The sequence below is a fragment of the Antennarius striatus genome, chromosome 18 (assembly GCF_040054535.1).
Source record: "Antennarius striatus isolate MH-2024 chromosome 18, ASM4005453v1, whole genome shotgun sequence".
NCBI lineage: Eukaryota > Metazoa > Chordata > Actinopteri > Lophiiformes > Antennariidae > Antennarius > Antennarius striatus.
This window is the reverse complement of record NC_090793.1, coordinates 20991725-21011363: the sequence shown is the minus strand read 5'-3', so window position 1 is coordinate 21011363 and position 19639 is coordinate 20991725. Positions and strand designations below refer to the sequence as shown.

The following is a 19639-nucleotide window of genomic DNA, read 5'->3' as shown; positions in this document are numbered from 1 at the left end:
TAATAACGTTCAGGTAGTAGAGTAATAACGTTCAGGTAGTAGAGTAGTGACGTTCAGGTAGTAGAGTAATAACGTTCAGTTAGTAGAGTAGTAACGTTCAGGTAGTAGTAACGTTCAGGTAGTAGAGTAATAACGTTCAGGTAGTAGAGTAATAACGTTCAGGTAGTAGAGTAATAACGTTCAGGTAGTAGAGTAGTGACGTTCAGGTAGTAGAGTAATAACGTTCAGGTAGTAGAGTAGTAACGTTCAGTTAGTAGAGTAATAACGTTCAGGTAGTAGAGTAGTAACGTTCAGGTAGTAGTAACATTCAGGTTGTAGAGTAATAACGTTCAGGTAGTAGTGACGTTCAGTTAGTAGAGTAATAACGTTCAGGTAGTAGAGTAATAATGTTCAGGTAGTAGAGTAGTAACGTTCAGGTAGTAGTAACGTTCAGGTAGTAGTAACGTTCAGGTAGTAGAGTAGTAACGTTCAGGTAGTAGAGTAGTGACGTTCAGGTAGTAGAGTAATAACGTTCAGGTAGTAAAGTAGTGACATTCAGGTAGTAGAGTAATAACGTTCAGGTAGTAGAGTAGTAACGTTCAGGTAGTAGTAACGTTCAGTTAGTAGAGTAATAACGTTCAGGTAGTAGAGTAGTAACGTTCAGGTAGTAGTAACGTTCAGGTACTAGAGTAATAACGTTCAGTTAGTAGAGTAATAACGTTCAAGTAGTAGAGTAATAACGTTCAGGTAGTATAGTAGTAACGTTCATTTAGTAGAGTAATAACGTTCAGTTAGTAGAGTAGTAACGTTCAGGTAGTAGAGTAATAACGTTCAGGTAGTAGAGTAATAACGTTCAGTTAGTAGAGTAGTAACGTTCAGGTAGTAGAGTAGTAACGTTCAGGTAGTAGAGTAGTAACGTTCAGGTACTAGAGTAGTAACGTTCAGGTAGTAGAGTAGTAACGTTCAGGTAGTAGAGTAGTAACGTTCAGGTACTAGAGTAGTAACGTTCAGGTAGTAGAATACTTCAAGCTCTGGACTGGTCTACTACCTGTTCCTGTATTTAGTCTTCTTCTTCTTCTTCTGCTTATGAGCTGTAAATGTTCATTAATTCACTCACTCATTCACTTCTTCTGCTTTCATGGGCCACGGGGTTTGTTGGAGCCTAACCCAGCTGACTGACAGGAGAGAGGCAGGGTACACTCCAAATGCGATGCCAGTGCACCACTGAGCCACACGAAAGACAACCACTCACACACACATTCACACCTATGGACAATTTGGAACAACCAGTTCACCTGACATGCATGTTTTTGGCAGTGGGAGGGTGCCGGAGAACCCAGAGAGAACCCATACACACAAACTCTGCACAGGAAGGACTCGAACCCAGAACTTTCTAGCTGTGAGGTGACAGTGTTACCCACTGCGCCACCACCTCTCCCAGCTCAAAATGTGAGAATTTAAAATCCTCCTGCATTTAGATTCAAGAGATTCAAAGGACAGGGCTAGATGGAGGAAATTGATTCGCTGTGGCGACCCCTGAAGGGAAAAGCCGAAAGGAAAAGAAGAAGATTTAGATTCAAGAGAATTTTACATTCTCACATTCACCTGTGCAGAGAGGGAAAAATTATTATTATTATTATTATTATTATTATTATTATTGTTCTTCTTTTTCCTCCTTATGGCTGGCATGTCTGAATGACATGCCAGCCCAACTATAATAGAAATGATCAATAACACATATCAAACTGTACTTTAATAGTTTGACTGTCTTTGTCTAATAATATGCTTTAACCATATTCTTCAAATATAAAACTGGATCCAAGACAGAGTTGCCGACCTTTCTGTTTGTCAAGGGCTAGTAGCTTTTGAAATGAAAGCATACATGATCTTTGCTGCTATAATTGTCTCATTTGGTAATTTTATGATTCTTGTCATGCAACAATTCTGGTTATTCTAGTATCCATTGATAAATTTGATTTCCTTTTTTAATATAACCTCCTAAGAAACAGTTTAATTAAACTTAAAGGAATAACAGTCTGAAGGTAGCAAAGGCCAAACAAGAGGCTTATGATGACTTTTATGCTGGTGCCCATTTTTAAGAACAAGAGAGATGTGCAGAGTTGTAGCAACTACAGAGGAATAAAGCTGATGAGCCATACAATGAAGTTATGGGAGAGAGTAGTGGAAGCTAGACTAAGGGCAGAAGTGAACATTTGTGAGCAGCAGTATGGTTTTATGCCACAACAGAGTACTACAGATGCAGTATTTGCTTTGAGGATGTTGATAGAGAAGTACAGAGAAGGCCAGAGGGAGCTGCATTGTGTTTTTGTAGATCTGGAGAAAGCTGATGACAGGGTGTCCAGAGAGGAACTGTGGTATTGTATGAGGAGGTCTGGAGTGGCAGAGAAGTATGTTAGAGCGGTGCAGGACATGTATGAGGACTGTAAGACAGTGGTGAGGTGTGTGTAGGTGTGACAGAGGAGTTCAAGGTGGAGGTGGGACTGCATCAGGGATCAGCTCTGAGCCCCTTCTTGTTGCTATGGTGATGGACAGGCTGACAGACGAGGTTAGACAGCAATCTCCATGGACTATGATGTTTGCAGATGACATTGTGATCTGCAGTGAGAGCAGGGAGCAGGTGGAGGAGAAGCTAGAGAGGTGGAGGTTTGTCCTGGAAAGGAGAGGAATGAAGGTTAGCCGCAGTAAGACAGAGTACATGTGTGTGAATGAGAGGGACCCAAGTGGAAGAGTGAGGTTACAGGGAGAAGAGATCAAGAAGGTGGAGGATTTGAAGTACTTAGGATCAACAGTCCAGAGCAATGGAGAGTGTGGAAAAGAGGTGAAGAAGCGTGTCCAGGCAGGATGGAACGGGTGGAGGAAAGTGTCAGGTGTGATGTGTGATAGAAGAGTTTCAGCTAAAATGAAAGGAAAGGTGTACAAAACTGTGGTGAGACCAGCGATGTTGTTTGGTCTAGAGACAGTGTCACTGAGGAAAAGACAGGAGACAGAGCTGGAGGTAGCAGAGATGAAGATGCTGAGGTTCTCTCTGGGAGTGACCAGGATGGATAGGATCAGGAATGAGTCCATCAGAGGGACAGCACATGTTAGAGGTTCTGGAGATAAAGTCAGAGAGGCCAGACTGAGATGGTTTGGACATGTCCAGAGGAGAGATAGCAGTGGTGGGCCGTCAGGGCCTGCAAGGCCTTCTCTGCTGGCCTAAAAATATCTGAATCATAGACTGATGTTAATTATATTTTGTCCATGAATACTTATTAAATAATTCCAATGTCTGTCAGCTTCCTTTCATTGCTTTTCCCCTGGTTGCGCTGCTTCCAGACGTGTGTTTTCATATTTGAGCATCTAACCAATCATATTTCAGCCATTACTTGTTGCCAGGTCAGAAATCTACCTGAATGTCTTCACAATCCAGTTCAGAGGGCGCGCAGCATGAAATAAGTGTCTGTACAGCTGTTGCTTTAACCAATCAGATTTCAACGCCTTCTAGAAAGCATTCGCAACATCAGCATTTTCACGCCCTCTGATTGGACAGTGAGAGCGTGGACGAGCCTGAGCTAGAAAACTGCGTCTGTACCGAGCTGCACAAGCAAATATATTGTGTTTAATAGCGTTTTTTTCAACCCACAATGGCTGAAGGAGGAGAAGAAATGGATTTGGTTGTAGATTTACTTTCAAAGCCATTTTTAAGATGAACTTTTCAAGAAAAGCTGGACATCCTTAAGAAAGGTCTGGCAACTCCAAAGCTAGCAAGCCTGTCACAACCGGGAAAAGGATTTGTCCGCCACTTTTAGTAGCAGTACACATCCAGAGTGGTCAATACAGTATTTGAGAAGACAGATGCATCATGACATCATCATGACGAGTACAATGTGGAGGTGTTAACAGACATCTTCAACACCTCACTGCAGCTAGCAACGGTCCCCAGCTGCCTGAAGTCCACCACCATCGTCCCGGTCCCCAAAGGCCACTCGGTGAAGTACCTGAATGACTATCGGCCGGTGGCCCCCACCCCGATAGTCATGAAGTGCTTTGCAGTAAAGGTTTTGTGGCCAAAAAATAGTTATTCAGGGTTGGATTGATTCAGATGGAGCACTACTGAAGGCCTACGTGTGAAATGCACGGCCCGCTACTGAGAGACAGTGAATATATTGGTAGAAGGATGCTGAGTTCTGAACTGCCAGGCAGGAGGCCTAGAGGAAGACCAAAGAGGAGGTTTATGGATGTAGTGAAAGAGGACATGAAGGTAGTTGGTGTGAGAGAAGAGGATGCAGAAGACAGGGTTAGATGGAGGACACTGACTCGCTGTGGTGAATCTAACCTACATGGTTCTACACACCATCCTACACACCACCATCCTATGCTGTTTGGCTACAAAAAAATAAAAAAATTAAATGGAATTTGCACCAGTTCCTAACCCTACTATTCTGTCCCCTGCCTTCACCAGTGAGTCATGATGAGACTGTAGCAGGACAAATCAACTATGGGAAACACAGTAAAACCCAGAATGTTGTAGATTTGAACAAAACCTTTATAGTTATTCATCACCTTTTTCCATTTCTACAGATGTGGAAAAACACTCAGAAACAAAATGTTTCTTTTCCAAGAGCTCAAGAGAACTACAAGCAGCAACAACGCTGGATTGATGATGGCATGACGTCTTGTTAATTTGACTCTATAGGTGACACTAAGTTGTCAGTGCAGATGTCATCAGGTCAGCAGTTGTTCCTTCCTCTCCAAGTTCTGTCTGCTTCCAGGTTGGACCATCAGCAGGACGACAAAGGATGGACAAACGCTGGAACAAGTAGGAGAAGTGAGTTTAAACATGACCATAGTCACTTGGATATTGGCAGGTGTTGGGATCGGGAGAAACATCATTTGGGTATGAATTAATATTAAAGAGGGCGGCACAGTTGTGCCCGCTTTAATACCAATTCCAACCCAAACCCTAACCCTAACCCTGTCGCTGCTTCAACAAGGCGGTTCCGGGTTCGAGTCCCGCTCTGTGTGGAGTTCACATGTTCTCCCCATGTCTGCGTGGGTTCTCTCTGGGTTCTCCGGCTTCCTCCCACCTCCAAAAAGCATGCGCTTCAGGTTGATTGGCCGGTCCCAAATTGCCCGCAGGAGTGAGTGTGTGTGTGCGTGTTTGTCTGTTTTGGTGTGTGGCTCCGCAGCGCACTGGAGTTGTGCCCGGAGTGTCCCCCGCCTCAAGCCCTGGGCCAGCTGAGATAGGCTCCAGCTCCCCGTGACCCGCTGGGGCGGATGCAGCAGAAGAAAATGGATGGATATTATTCAAGATATTTGGTAATATTAATAACATATTAGGACCGGTAGTGAATAAATACTACTCAGAAAAGCAGGGCACCATCATGGAGTTGGGGAACAATAACCAAACTGGTAGCATTAGACATCATCCTTTCTCTTCTTTTCTGTAGAAAGGTGCTTTCCACATGTTTCTTCCAAAGGAAGCGTTGATCTGGTATCTCTGAAAAGTATCATGGACAGATTTCCCTGACATCTAGCAGGCCTTGTCTATTCAAAACTAGTGGCTTGAATTCTTACATCTCACCTAAGTGGGATTTTCTGGACCTCCTGTGATTTGCTGTCAGCATGAATTCTAACCTGTCTGAAGGTTCCTGATGTCAAACACATCTGTCCAACTGCCCACAGCGGCACCATGACAACGGAGGAGAAGGTCATGGTCCATCCCAGTGCGTACGCCCAGTCAGGGTAAACGTAGTCATCGACCATCAGATGTTTGTAGTCAACCAGGTACAGGATGAAGGAAATCTGTGAAGATTTTTGATTAAATGTGTGAGTTAACTTTCACAGTGAATGGTGCTTAAGGTAGTTATATTCAAGCAAAATCCCCACGACTACAACCGAGCTGATAACAATGACAGGGACACTGGATCAGGTGGGGAGAAAATACCAGCCTGTTTTTACAGATTGGGTTCTAATATTCTAAAAGCATTTGCAGTAAGACAGAGATCATTTTGAATTACTGCAAATACTTGACCAAATGATTAACACATCCTTTGAGCACCAGATGAGATTTAGGAGACTGTTGAGTGTTAAGTTCACGAATATGAGTTGTAACATAACATAACATGAATTTTATTTTTCAGCAGTGCTGAAATTTGTTTTGCGACCCAGCAGCCGTTTTATGCAACAGAGAAGAACATACTATATATCACACATATCACACACGTTGACATGACAGATATTGATAACATGGAAAACATAGTAGTTGATAGCACTTGTCCCCCACTCAGCGTATCTCGAGTTTGCTCCTGGTTGAGCATTAAAGTGGATTGATGGACAAAGGACTTTTTTAGTCTAACCTTCTTAAAGTCGGTTCCTTGTATCTCCTTCCTGAGGGCAGTAGACTGTTCTCACTGTAAAGAACATGACTGGTGTTTGAGGGGATGTTTTTTGCCAGTCTCAACATACTGTTATTATACATGGATGTATGCAGTTCTTGAAGTTCTTGTCCAACAATCCTTGATCATATGTGTAGTTGGTGTGACATTTGTGACTTTAGAGCTACAGACAGACATCCATACCAGGTGGTGCTACAGTACTGAAGAACACTCATGAGAACAGAAGTGAAGAACAAAAGAAGAATCCTTTTACTGGCACCAAAAGATCGTAGACGGCGAAGGAAATAGATTTTTTGCTTTGTTTTCTTGCACACTGCTTCAATCTGATCTTTCCAGGACAGGAGATGGTCTATTACTACACCCAGGTATGTGTATGAACGCACCTGATGGATCCGTTCATTATGAATAGTAACAGGAACTTTGTGTGTTTCTGGTGGTGTGCCAAACACAATCTCTTCTGTCGTATTTGTGTTTATGATGAGAGCATTGTTGCTACTCCATTCAACCACCTTATTTACCCTCTGTTGGTGCAGTCCAGTGTCACTGAGGTTATTAATAAGAGATATTAACACTGTGTCGTCAGAGTACTTCAGAATGTACTGGTCTGGTCTATTACTCTTACCCTCAGACAGACATTCTGCAGTACGACAGCTGTCAGGGTAGAGAGTGAAGAGTACGGCTGAGGTTACACAACCCTGTGGTGCACCAACATTTGTGATTAATGCTGAGGAGATAGATTTGTTCACCTTCACTCTCTGTACTCTGTATGTTAGAAAGGATGCATAGCAGTGAATCAGGTATGGATTTAATTCCAACTGGACCATCTTTGACACCAATATATCAGACTGAATCGTATTAAATGCTGAAGAGAAGTCCAAGAACAACACCCTTGTATAGTTGTGGTTTGACAGATCTAGATGTTTTGTGATCATGTGGACCAGTGTGGCAACCGCATCTTCTGTACCGCAGTCCTTTTTGTAGGCGTATTGACAGGAGACAGAGCTGGAGGTAGCAGAGATGAAGATGCTGAGGTTCTCTCTGGGAGTGACCAGGATGGATAGGATCAGGAATGAGTACATCAGAGGGACAGCAAATGTTAGAGGTTCTGGAGATAAAGTCAGAGAGTCCAGACTGAGATGGTTTGGACATGTCCAGAGGAGAGATAGTGAATATATTGGTAGAAGGATGATGAGTTTTGAACTGCCAGGCAGGAGGCCTAGAGGAAGACCAAAGAGGAGGTTTATGGATGTAATGAGGGAAGACATGAAGGTAGTTGGTGTGAGAGAAGAGGATTCAAAGGAATGTTTTCAATGTTTAGGTTTAGCCTAGTCCTGCCGACGAGTCATAGGATTTCTTAGTTAGGCCCCTGCCTCCCATTAATTCTCTGCTATTCTGGTCCCTCTAGCACCACTCTCGCCCCTGCTATCTCTGCTATCTCTGTCTCTCTTCCTTCTTCTGCTGTTCTCTCTCACAGGCCTTTGTGTGGTGGATCATCGGCAATCGGCTACCTCTGTCTGCTTCCATGGCTGGCGATAGCACAAGCTGTACAGTGGTCCTGTTTCACCATCCACTAGGGGAGTGCTGGTTCTGCCTCATTTGGTTCTGCTGTGGTTTTGGGGTTTTGCCAGAGTAACCTTGACTTTAACTTTTTTGAGCTGAATGACTTAGGCACTGTCTGGTCTGTCCTCAGAGGGGTGGATCCTCGGCAATCGGTGACCCCTGTGTGCTTCATCGGCTGGTGGTGACTCGCTCTACTGGATGGATCGGCATGCCTTTGTTATACATTTATTGTTACTGTTATTGTTACTGTTATTATTATTGTGTTGTTAATCTGTACATGCGGTATCTATTGCTTCGTCTGTCCACTCCTGGAAGAGGGGTCCCTCCTCTGCAGTCTTCCTGAGGTTTCTCCCATCCATTTTTTCGCCTGTTAAAAGGGTTTTTGGGGGGAGTTGTTCCTTATCCGATGCGAGGGTCGCACTGCTTGCAGTGCACAAAGGTCAGAGGGATATCGTCCATGTGCAGATTGTAAAGCCCTTTGAGACATTGTTTGTGAATCTGGGCTATATAAAAATAAATTAAATAAAATAAAATAAAAGGACAGGGCTAGATGGAGGAAATTGATTCGCTGTGGCGACCCCTGAAGGGAAAAGCCGAAAGGAAAAGAAGAAGAAGATTGACGTGGGTCTAGTTTGTCTTTGGTTACACTAACCAGATGTTATAGTAATATTTTCTCTAGGGATTTCATTATCACTGAAGTGAGGGCTATGGGTCTATTATCCTTATGCTCCTTGGGACATTGGATTTTTGGTAGTGGTTTTATGTGTGAGGTTTTCCAAGACAGGTGAATTATGTGTGTGTCTACAGAGTTTTGGAATATGGGTTGCCACACTGGAGCCAGCTCAGATGCAAAGTTTTTGAGGAGGAAAGCACTGCACTCGTCTGGCCCATTAGCTTTCCTAGTATTGGTACACTGAAACACTCTTCTCACGTCTTCCTCAGTGATGGTAATTCTGTCTGATGGGGCAGGTATTACAGCCTTGAGTATCTCAGTGCACTTTGAGGAGTTGTGTAATGACTCAAACCTGGCCAAGAACGTGTTTGGGTCATTGGCTAAGGCGCATTCATTCTGTCACGATAGGTTTGGTTGGGGATGACATTCCTGTCATAGATTTCATTGTGTCCCGTGCCTTCTTGTGATTGTTGGATTTGAATGAGTCTTCTAAACGTTGTCTATGCGCAGACTTTGCCTGTCTCATTCTATTTTCTAACCTTTTCTCTGCTAATCTTTGTGCACCAAAATCTTTGTTTATGAAGGCTGTTTTCCTCTCATTTATTATTTCTGTAATATCTTTGGTCACATGGGTTTTGTTATTGGGATACATTTTTATCTCTTTTGTGGGAACAACCAGCTCTACACAGAAATTAATGTAGTCAGTTATGACAGTGGTTATTTCATCCAATGAACCGTCTCTAAGAGTGTCCCAATCAGTCCAGTCCCAGCTTTTAGTTATTCCTTGCTTTCATTTGTCTAAGTCCTAATTACTTTCTTCTCAGGCTTTCCTCTTTTTAATTTTGATTTATAGACTGGAGTGATGCACACATTATGATCTGAGGTCGATATAGGTGGCCCAACCCTGGCTACATAAGCATTTTTAATGTTTACATAGCACTTGTCCAATATATTGTTTTTTCTGGTCGCATCCATGACATACTGTTCAAATCCTGGCAGCACAGTGTCAAGGAAGCACTGATTCAGATCTCCGAGCACAACTGCTGGTGCTTCTGGGAACTGTAGTTGCAGCTCATGTACACGGTCAGCGATGGTTCTTGCTGCTCGTGCAGCTCTTCCTGGCCCTTTCGGGGGAACATAAACAGCAAACAGTAAGATGCACCCGAACTCACGAGGGAGGTAGAACGGTCGTAGAGTCATGCCCAGGATCTCCACATTGGGATCGTCACATATCCTGGTTTTAATGGAGAAGGCTCGACACCGGAGATCGTTGATGTAAACACAGATCCCACACATCCGACACGCCTCACACGCCTCATCTGTAAAGTGTTTTTGTATAGATTGCAAATTGCTAAACTGTAGGATTCTGTATTACATTTCAGTGATTAGCTTTGCACATCATCACCATCTTAAAATTATTGCCACAGACATTTTTTTTTACAGAAATGATGTTTTTTGCCTAAATTCTCCTCATAATAATGTTACCTCTGGTAAAATTGCCTACATAGATAGATAGATAGATAGATAGATAGATAGATAGATAGATAGATAGATAGATAGATAGATAGATAGATAGATAGATAGATAGATAGATAGATAGATAGATAGATAGATAGATAGATAGATAGATAGATAGATAGATAGATAGATAGATAGATACTTTATTAATCCCGAAGGATCGTCAGTTAAACAAATTTTTCCATTCTTCCCATTTAGTATAATTGCTCAAGTCATGAGTGTAACTTGGGCATTACAAAATGTTTGAACATCCCCATCAAATCTGAAAATCAAGCAGCAGCGCCATCTAAATCTGGACTTCAGAGTGGCGGCAAAGGTTGCGCCTGATGTCCTGGATTTCATTAAGAACAGGCTGATTCACACTACTGCAGGAGCACAGCTGCCTTAACACAAGAAGTTCATTTTAGCCAGGCACAACCATCTCCCAACTACATCTAGTCCAATATGTCAGCTGTGTTCCATGAGAGCTATTCCCTATTTATTTTACAAAAATATCATTGGGATGTTTGTGTTCCATTCAAACATGGGAATATCAGAAAGGCTGCATGTGACACACATGTCACCAAGAAGGATGAAGCGAGGCAAGAGAAATCCCAGGACAGGGTTTCTGGTAATGAAGTAAAGTCCGTTTGGACAATGGACTTGAAAGCTCTGCTACTCCGTCCAAACAGCCGAGCCGGCATTGGTTACAGAACAACTTCAGGTAACTTTGCCCTTTTCTACTTGAGATCAAAGGAAGGCTACTGATACGTTTGGGACGAATTATAACCGAGGGATTTCCGTCATTTTGAAGGTGTGATCAGTGACCATCCAGAACTCAAGGAGGTTGTAGTGTGGAGTGACATTTGTGGATATCAGAATTGCAATGCATGTGTGGCGAAAGCATACTCTGAGCTTGCTAGGAAATATGGGTCATAAATACACAAATACCTCGTTGTATGCCATACACAAATGGGGTGTAACAGTATGTGCAGTACAACTGAATGCAAAATAGTTAGATATTCTCACCCCAAGAGTCATTGTACTCCAGACTGCTAGAACCAGACCATCATCTTACCATGTGAAAGTGCTCAGGCACCACAGATATTCTTTCTTCAGCATCAGACCAGGCAAAAAATCTACAAACCGGACTGTGCTTGACTTTCAGACTCTTCAGTTTAGCAGTGAAGGCAAAAGTCCATTTCAAGCCTGTGTGTGGGAAGAACTGCCACAAAGGGAACAGGTGCCCAATGGGCCAATATGCATGGACAAGATGTTTCCATGTGCTCTGCCAATCAAGGGGAGAAAGTTCCAGGACCTGCAGTCAATGAAACCCGTCATACCTGTCAAGGTTCCTCACTTCTTTGACAAATTGCCAAACTAACAGGCATCAGTCAAGAACTCAGCAAAGAAGAGCTGGAAGGAGAAGTGAAGAGATCCCTCTTCAGCATTGTGTGGAGATAATCTGTCAGTTGTGCTTTATTCCTGACCGATTGGAAGGTTTAACATCATTTAATTCTCTCATATTCCATTTGACTGACCTTGTTGTTTGTATGTCAATAAGTATCTGTTTATATAACCATTTTGATTAAAATTATTAGCATATATCATATATTCAACAAATGGTTCAATTTTTGGTGTTGTGTGGAAAAAATCACTGGCGATTATTCTAAGAAGACATCGAAATAAGACTGTTAGGGAGTAATGTCAATAATCCAGTCAAGAGTAACAAATAGAACAAAAATGAATGGTTCTATTCTTTTAGTTTTAGTTCATAACGAAAAAACCTTTTGATGTATTTAATATGAATATAATTAGATCAAAGAATTCTCTCGTGTTCACAACTAGTCATCCACTCCTGAAAGGGCTCACCATAAATAAACTGCTTAAACTGTTGAAGGAATGTAAAATCATCTGTAACCATGACGAGGTTTTCTGACTCACCAGTGACAACAGCGGAACGATGAATTTCCAACACAGTTTGAAGAACGCAGAAGGTCTGTGTCCTGTCATTTCCTCAATGATGTTAGAAAAGTTGTCAGCACCTGATGATGAAGTTTAAAGTAATGTCAACATTTCAAAGGTACAACAATCAGACTGAGGAAGATGGCTCCCGTGGGTTTCCTTTGTATCCTTTCTCTTTCATTTCTGTCCTTTCACTTTCGTGTTCCCTCCTGGCGTTGCCAAACCAGTGATGTTACAACTTTTTCTCTTTTTAAATTTTTCTGGATGTTTCGTCTACATTTTTGTTAGCTTTGTACCCATGGCAACCGAGGGTCACAGACTCAACGGCGAGCGCATTGTTTACACCCGCGACCAGCAGATGACGCTGCGCCGCTGCCCAGAGTGAGGCCCGACATCCCGGAGGAGCTGAGGAGGAGTCGGGCTGCAGAGCGGGGGCAAAGCCGAAGGCAAAGGAGAGGGCTGTCAGGTCCGGTGACCGAGGGGAACTGAAGAGAGTGCAGCACGAGGTCAGGGAGGATCTGCAGGAGGAAGCTGGAGGCCAAACCCCAGCAGAACAACATGAGGGACGTGTGGTCAGGGATGGAGATCACAGGGAGACAAAGACGACCATCAGGCGGTTTGGAGAGAGCCAACAAGCTGAAGGTGTTCTTCAACAGGTTCAGCTCACGGCCGTCTGCCTCCCCCTCACACCCCGACCCCAACGCTCCCCCTCCACTTCCATCCTTCCTCTCTCTCCCGCCGTGGTGGGCAGTCCTGAGCAAAAGATCCCCCTCCACCTTCTCCTCCGCTGAACCAGCACCCCCCCCACATGACGGTGACTATGGGACAGGTCAGGAGACAGCCGGAGAGACTCCAACAGAGGAAGGCTGCTGGTCCTGATGGCCCCAGGATCCTGAAGACCTGTGCCCCCCAGCTGTCTCCAGTCATCACACACCTCTACAGCCTGAGTCAGGGGAGAGTCCCGGTGTTGTGGAAGACATCATGCTTGGTTCCTGTCCCCAAGAAGTCGGCCCCATCGGAGGTGAACGACTACCGACCTGTTGCCCTCATATCCCACCTGATGAGGGCGCTGGAGAGGCTGGTCTTGGCCCACCTGAGGCCTCAGGTGAAGGAGCTGCTAGACACTCTACAATTTGATTATCAGCCCCACTTGGGAGTTGATGACGCCGTCATCTACATGCTGCAGAGAGCCCATGTGCATCTGGATGGTGCAACATTTAAATATCCCAGTTTGAGATAAATAAAGTACATCTTAATTAGCAAGGTAATATTTTAGAATGATCTTGTCCAAAAACAAAAACAAACCCCAAAGAAATGGGCTTTTCTGTGTTCTTGGAGTAAATGATCTGTGACTCATTCTCTTAAGACAAACTGTCCACCAGAGAGGGTCCTGGTGGTGGGACTTGAACCAAGGAGAACCAGAATGCAGTTTTTGCTTCCTACTTCCCTATCATGAACAATAGGGTCACCTCTGTGAGATTGTCAGTCACTCAAGGATAGGGTAAAACTACTATTGTTTTCTCATACATCATATAGTAGCACAGAGTGCCCAGCCCTAAAATTCCTGGATTGCATCACTGTAAAGGTCACATCATGGGACTACAATGGCGCTGGCAGCGGATTCTATCCAGAAAAATGGTTTGGTATGTGATGTTTGTGCTATTAAAGCCTGGCAGAATAAATATTTTCCATGGATTTGACAAATTGAAGGGCTTACATGTCTGTGGAAACTGAGAAGGACAAGGGAAATAAAACCACAATATATCCAAAGGGAGTGAGCAAATTGCAAGACTATATGTTGCTGGAAAAGTCAAAGAAGTCCAATGCATTCACAGCAAAACAAATTTGTTCATTGTTTGTGCTCCAACATACAAAGTATATCCAAACCAGCAATTAAAAAGAAAACCTGGGATAATCCTGCTTCTGCTCCCAGCCAACAAGTCTTTAAAATCGACCAGTGTCAGTTGCGTGTACAATTTCGAAACAGGTGATCCTGGATCAGTTTTTCAGCCAGCTCACAGAGCATATGGAGGACGCTGGGCAGCCCCACCAGACAGGACAACTGGGCCCAGCCATAGAGCGCTGGTAGCAGGTCAGGGGAGCACCGTGTGTACCGTCAGAGCTCCATCAGAGCTCCGTCAGTCTTCACTTGGTGCTGTGGCACTCCAACATTGACAACTTTGTGTCTTCACTTTAAATGAGAATTATGGACTTCAAAAATGTGAGAAAATATTGCGTCATTAGTAAGACTGTAATTAATGTCACTCACCAAAAATCCACGCCAAAGCCAGGCATTCACAGATGGCCATGAGGTTCATGCAGACTCTGGTCGCGCCGTAGAAATCAATAAGTTGGAAAATATAAATTCCTCCCTAAAGCAGAAAGATATGGAACTCTAAATTAGATTTGAGCAAGCAGTGCAATCTGAAAATGACTCCAATTAAATATTTTCACCATTATATTTTTTTACCTCAGTAACCAAAGCGAGATGTAGGAGACAGAAGGATGTGCAGCTGATGAGGACAAGGATCTCGTGTTTCACTGGTGCACGAAGGAATGTTGGAAGCAAATCGCTCACTGACGTGAAAATACTCTCAATGAGCACAAACTGGGAAGGAAATAAATTGAATAACTTAATTGTTTCTATACAACTCTTATTTATTGGAATTTAAATAAAACTTTTTACATGTGTGTCAACAGTCAGTAGAATCAGCATCAGGAAGAAGCAGGCAGTCCAGAACTGTGGTAAAGGTATCAAAGCTGTGGCCTGAGGGTATGCAATGAAGGCCAGACCTGGACCTGTGGAGGGACCGCAGAAACTCAGGAAAAAGCCAGGTAGAAAATTTGAAAAATAAGAGTTTAGAAACAAATGGTGATACGGTGGAAAAATTCAGGCTTCTCTAAGTAGCAACTTTAAGCTTAACTGGTATATGTGTCATAGCTTTAACTTTATGAATCTTGCGATAAGAAATTAAACTACATAAAAAACTTAAAACTTGTAACCTGCCTGTCTGTTAAAATGGGTTCAAAGGAAAATTGTGTGTTTTGAATTCTGCTGTGTGCTGTCAGTAGAATCTGGGTATCCCTTACATTGCATTAGATGAATACACACACACACACACACACACACACACACACACACACACACACACACACACACACACACACAGACTGTACCTGACTCGATCACGGTATCCACACTGACTCCCTGTTTGTGAGCCATGAATCCAAGAACAGAGAAGACGACAAATCCAGCTACAAAACTGGTTCCACTGTTCAGCAGACAGATCCAGAAACAGTCCCTGGGGTCCACACAGAGACAGTGTTATGGGTACTTGTAAAGATTGTCAATTTAATCAGTATGTAAAGCTTTTGTCTTGTTCTTACTTGTAACAGTTGTTGTTGTACTTGTTGTAGCTGCTCAACACATGAAGTGTTCCTCCTGTCACGCTGTAGGAGAAAAAGATTTGGGACCCGGCTTCTATCCAGACCTGTAACGTGATAGGAGGAGGGTTAGACAAGGAAACCAGAGCTCTGCCCAGACTTATTGTGTCTTTTTGTGTCAAAGTCTAGCGGTAATTCTGAAATGTGTGACAAAAAAGGTTTTGATAAAGGTCAAGAAGAATTTCACCCAAGAAACAGCTATCAACCAAACAGAAGGAGTTGTTTGATAGCTCACTACATCTATTGAAATAAAATACATGCCAGCTTTCATATTTGGCACAAATTTTACATTATTTGATCCAAATCTACCTGAAGGTCAGCCAGGCGGTTGATGTCTGGGTACAGGTAGTAGTAGATCCCTTCAGAAGCCCCAGGTAGAGTCAAGCCTCTGATGAGCAGGATCAGGAGCATCACGTAGGGGAACGTGGCTGTGAAATAAGCGACCTGAAAATTGTAAAAGGATGTTAGTCGGTATAATTGTTTATACAATCATACACACCACAAATATACAGCATATAAAGATTCAACATGTTTCTACAGGACCTTTCCAGAGGATCTGACTCCTTTCCAGACACTGAAGTAGCAGAAGACCCAGCAGGCCAGAAGACACAAGGCCAGCTCCCATCTCACGCTGCCCAGCTCCTCAATGCCTCCAGACATGCCCAGCATCCTCCGTCTGAGGAGAGACCAACAGGTAGGACTGGAAGGACACCTGCTTTGTATTTGGAAAGACTATCGACCACAAAACAGGTCACACGTTTGAAAATAACAAAGTACAATTCCATCGTTTGAAAACAGTTTCCATATTTTTTGTGCCTCTGACTCATTATTACAGTAACTAATGAATTAATGAATACATTTGCTATTACTTTTCTATGACTAATTTCTGTGAGCTCTGTTTGATATCCAGAGATTTCTGTCAGTGCAGGACATCTACTTTTAGAAAGCGTCAGTCTACTAAGAGCCACAACGAGTGAAATACAGAAATGTCTCCTGAAGCAACATTTTAATGTTTTTAATTTTAATTTAATGTACTTTAGTAATCCCTGAAGGGAAATTGAGAGCACACTGTAGTTAGTCAGACACATCCAATCACATGCATGTGTTAGTGTGTACAGGCCCTGAACACACACACACACACTCACACATAGGGGGCCTGTACGCATGCAGGGGAGGTAGAGTGGCGGGCAGCTCCTTTGTGGTGCGTCCCAAATAGACAACTTGTATGGGGGATAGCGCCTTGCTCAAGGGTGCCTCGGCAGTGCTCTGGAGGTGAGCTGACACCTCCCACTGTCAGCTCACCTCCGAGTCTTTTTTAGGCGGGAGCGGGAATCGATATCAGAACATTGGACGACCCGCTCTACCGAGCGCTCTACCATTGAGTCACTGCCGCCCCTTTTTTTTAAAATTTTTAAAAAAATTTAATTCAATATACTTTTTACGATTTTAAGATTTAAGACCAATCAGCCATACAGTAGATAATGAGAAGAAACAGAAATTGGACTCACTCCCAGAACTCGACTGCTGCAGAAGTCCCTCTGGTCTGATTTGTAGTCACATTAGATGAATTAAAAGTCTGTAGGTCAAGACAATCGGCTGGTTTGAGGAACAAACAGATTCAGTGAGGATTAGTGCATTGAAGACTCCGTATTTTAGAGGTGATGAGAAGACTTTTGTTATTTTATGTGTACATAAAATGACAATGATGGTGGTTAAAGATCTTTAACCTGGTGGTTAAAGGTCAGTGGTGGGGTAACTGCAATTGTGCAATTTCCTCCTTGATTATTAAAGTGTCTATCTATCTATCTAACTATTGAATTCTTGTACTCAAATGAAAGGTTATAAGTACAACACAAATATGAATGATTCACTTTTTATGAATTGTATAATTATACTTACAACCGTTTTGCAAATGTACATGACCTGTGAGCGTGGTAATTCTCTGTCAAAGACAGAATTTATGAATCCTGAATGTACCAGGAAGGGATTCCATGTTGCATGTGACACAGTTACACTCCATGTTGACTTGCATGATGGCTTCAACCGACATGTATTTATATTTTATTTGTGTAGCTCAAATTCACTCATGGCAGCTTTCCTCTGAGGGCTTTAAAATCTGTGCAGAGTAACTATTCCTACTCTGGGATGCTCGATCTGCCCTTCCCTTCTGCCCTTACTGATAGACAGGGTTGATAGCTCTGAAGACAACTCAAAAGGTGTGACAGATAAAGAGAAATGAATCACAAAGTAATGAAATGTGTTCCTGGTTTTTGAGCTGCAAATATGACTCATCAACATTTATTACAACGGCAATTAATCACGACAGTTTTTCCGATTACCAACATGAATGGAGTTTGACATTAAAAATCTCATAAGCAGGCTAACATAATTAGCATCATCGTAGTTACAATTTTCCGCAAACATGTCCTTCAGGTTTCTCAGCAAATAGAAGACAAATAAACTAACATGAACTCCATCTCTTTGAGTAACAACGGTGTGAAATTGATCTGCAATTCAACCGACAGACAGATGTCAAATCATCACATGTGCAGTGTTAGAAGCATTTCCATGAAAATTACCAAAATAGTTCTGACAGTTGCCAATGATCCAGCTGTACTTTAATATATTGTTGACTTGTGTAATTAACAACATTTTGTCACTGAATCTCTCTATTTAAACTCTGAAAAAAGAAATATGATTGCAGAGACGGTTTGTAACAGTTTTGTCTAAGCTCCATAAATTTAAAATAATCCCTGGAGGCTCTCACCTGTATTCCAGGTGTTGTCACAGGTGACCCAGGGTAGCTGGGATCTGAATGCAAACACCAGATAGAAGAGAGCCCAGGCTTCAATTAGAACATAGCTGGTTTGCCAGAATGAGATTATCAGTTGTCCAACTCCAATCCCTTTGATAGAACAAGAAACAGCAGTTCACAGAATTTAAGAAAATCTTTTTTTTTCTGTCTCGTGTATAAATGCAACAAATTTTAATTCAACTCAGATCAGCTCACCCATTGCCAGTGGACACATCTTGGTCCAGCAGGTGATGAATCCTTCCTGGGTGTACTGACCCATTGAGATCTCCAGTACAAACAGAGGTAGACCAGAAAATACAGCTAACAAACCATATGGAACCAGAAAGGCACCTGCAGGAGAATAAAAGCCACACCAACACAAAACCAAGGTAATGACAAAGACAAAGGTCTTCTCATCCACCTAACAATAACATCGAGATTATTTCCCTTTACCCAACCAAACTGAAGAAAAGTTTCTAAAATTTACCTCCACCATTCTTGTAGCAGAGGTAAGGGAATCTCCACACGTTCCCCAAGCCGACGACGTTCCCTGCTACAACCAGACAATATTCTCTTTTACTGGCCCACCTTCCCCGCTCTTCATCTCTTAGTTTTTCAGTTGTTCTTCTTTGTCTGTTCATCTCCGCTTCAAACTGTTAACTGTTGTGTTAAAACTACAAGTTAGTAGAAGTCAGTCTTTGTTTCTCTGATTGTCTCTTCATAATGAAACATTATTCCTCCCTCATGCTGTGAATCACCTTAATTGCAGAGTTGCCTCCCTCTCGGTCAACAACCAGGGCTTGTGTGACACTATCAACCTCCTGGTCTCAAGGTAGCGCTATTCCATGGGGGTCGGGGAGTGGGCATCGATAGGGATTTTCCATTAGCTATCTACTTTAAAGACTTTTAAAGGACTACAACCATATCCACCTGGGAATCCTGTGAGATCTAATTTAATTTAATTTAATACATTGTTATATATCTCAATCTCAAACTCAGCATAAGTGAACTTTGAGAACAACAGAACAACAAAAGAATGTCAGAGTACAACCTCTTCATTTGGTGGTAGGGAGTGATATTCTCAGGTGACCAGTTTCAAGAATTTTAATAGAAACAATAATGCAGTTCACCTGATTTGGAGGAGAGGTTTGGTGATGGAAAAAGTCAGAGAGAACCCGTGCACACATGAGGAGAGCTTGAACACAAACACAAAAGAATTCCCAGGTTGATTTGAATGCAGGACCTTCGTGCTGTAAGGTAACCGTGATTTTGAAATGTCAATGCTCTGTTTTAGCCCTATGTGTCATCTTACATATAAAACCAGTTTCA

General features: G+C 42.7%; 1 protein-coding gene across 1 annotated transcript; it reads right to left on the bottom strand.

Moving 5' to 3' along the window:
- Positions 1-4548: 4548 nt before the first annotated feature.
- On the bottom strand, positions 4549-19149 carry LOC137612459 (sodium- and chloride-dependent GABA transporter 3-like). The gene is made up of 15 exons (XM_068340998.1): positions 19069-19149; positions 18798-18970; positions 18527-18661; positions 18284-18421; positions 17025-17112; positions 16060-16192; positions 15826-15960; positions 15460-15563; positions 15250-15374; positions 14759-14871; positions 14543-14680; positions 14342-14444; positions 12052-12152; positions 5617-5784; positions 4549-4789 (listed from the first exon to the last, which is right to left on the bottom strand). The coding sequence occupies exons 2-15, from the start codon at positions 18949-18951 to the stop codon at positions 4682-4684; spliced, it is 1743 nt and encodes a 580-aa protein (XP_068197099.1). The 5' UTR covers positions 18952-18970; positions 19069-19149; the 3' UTR covers positions 4549-4681.
- Between the last annotated feature and the right edge of the window lie 490 nt (positions 19150-19639).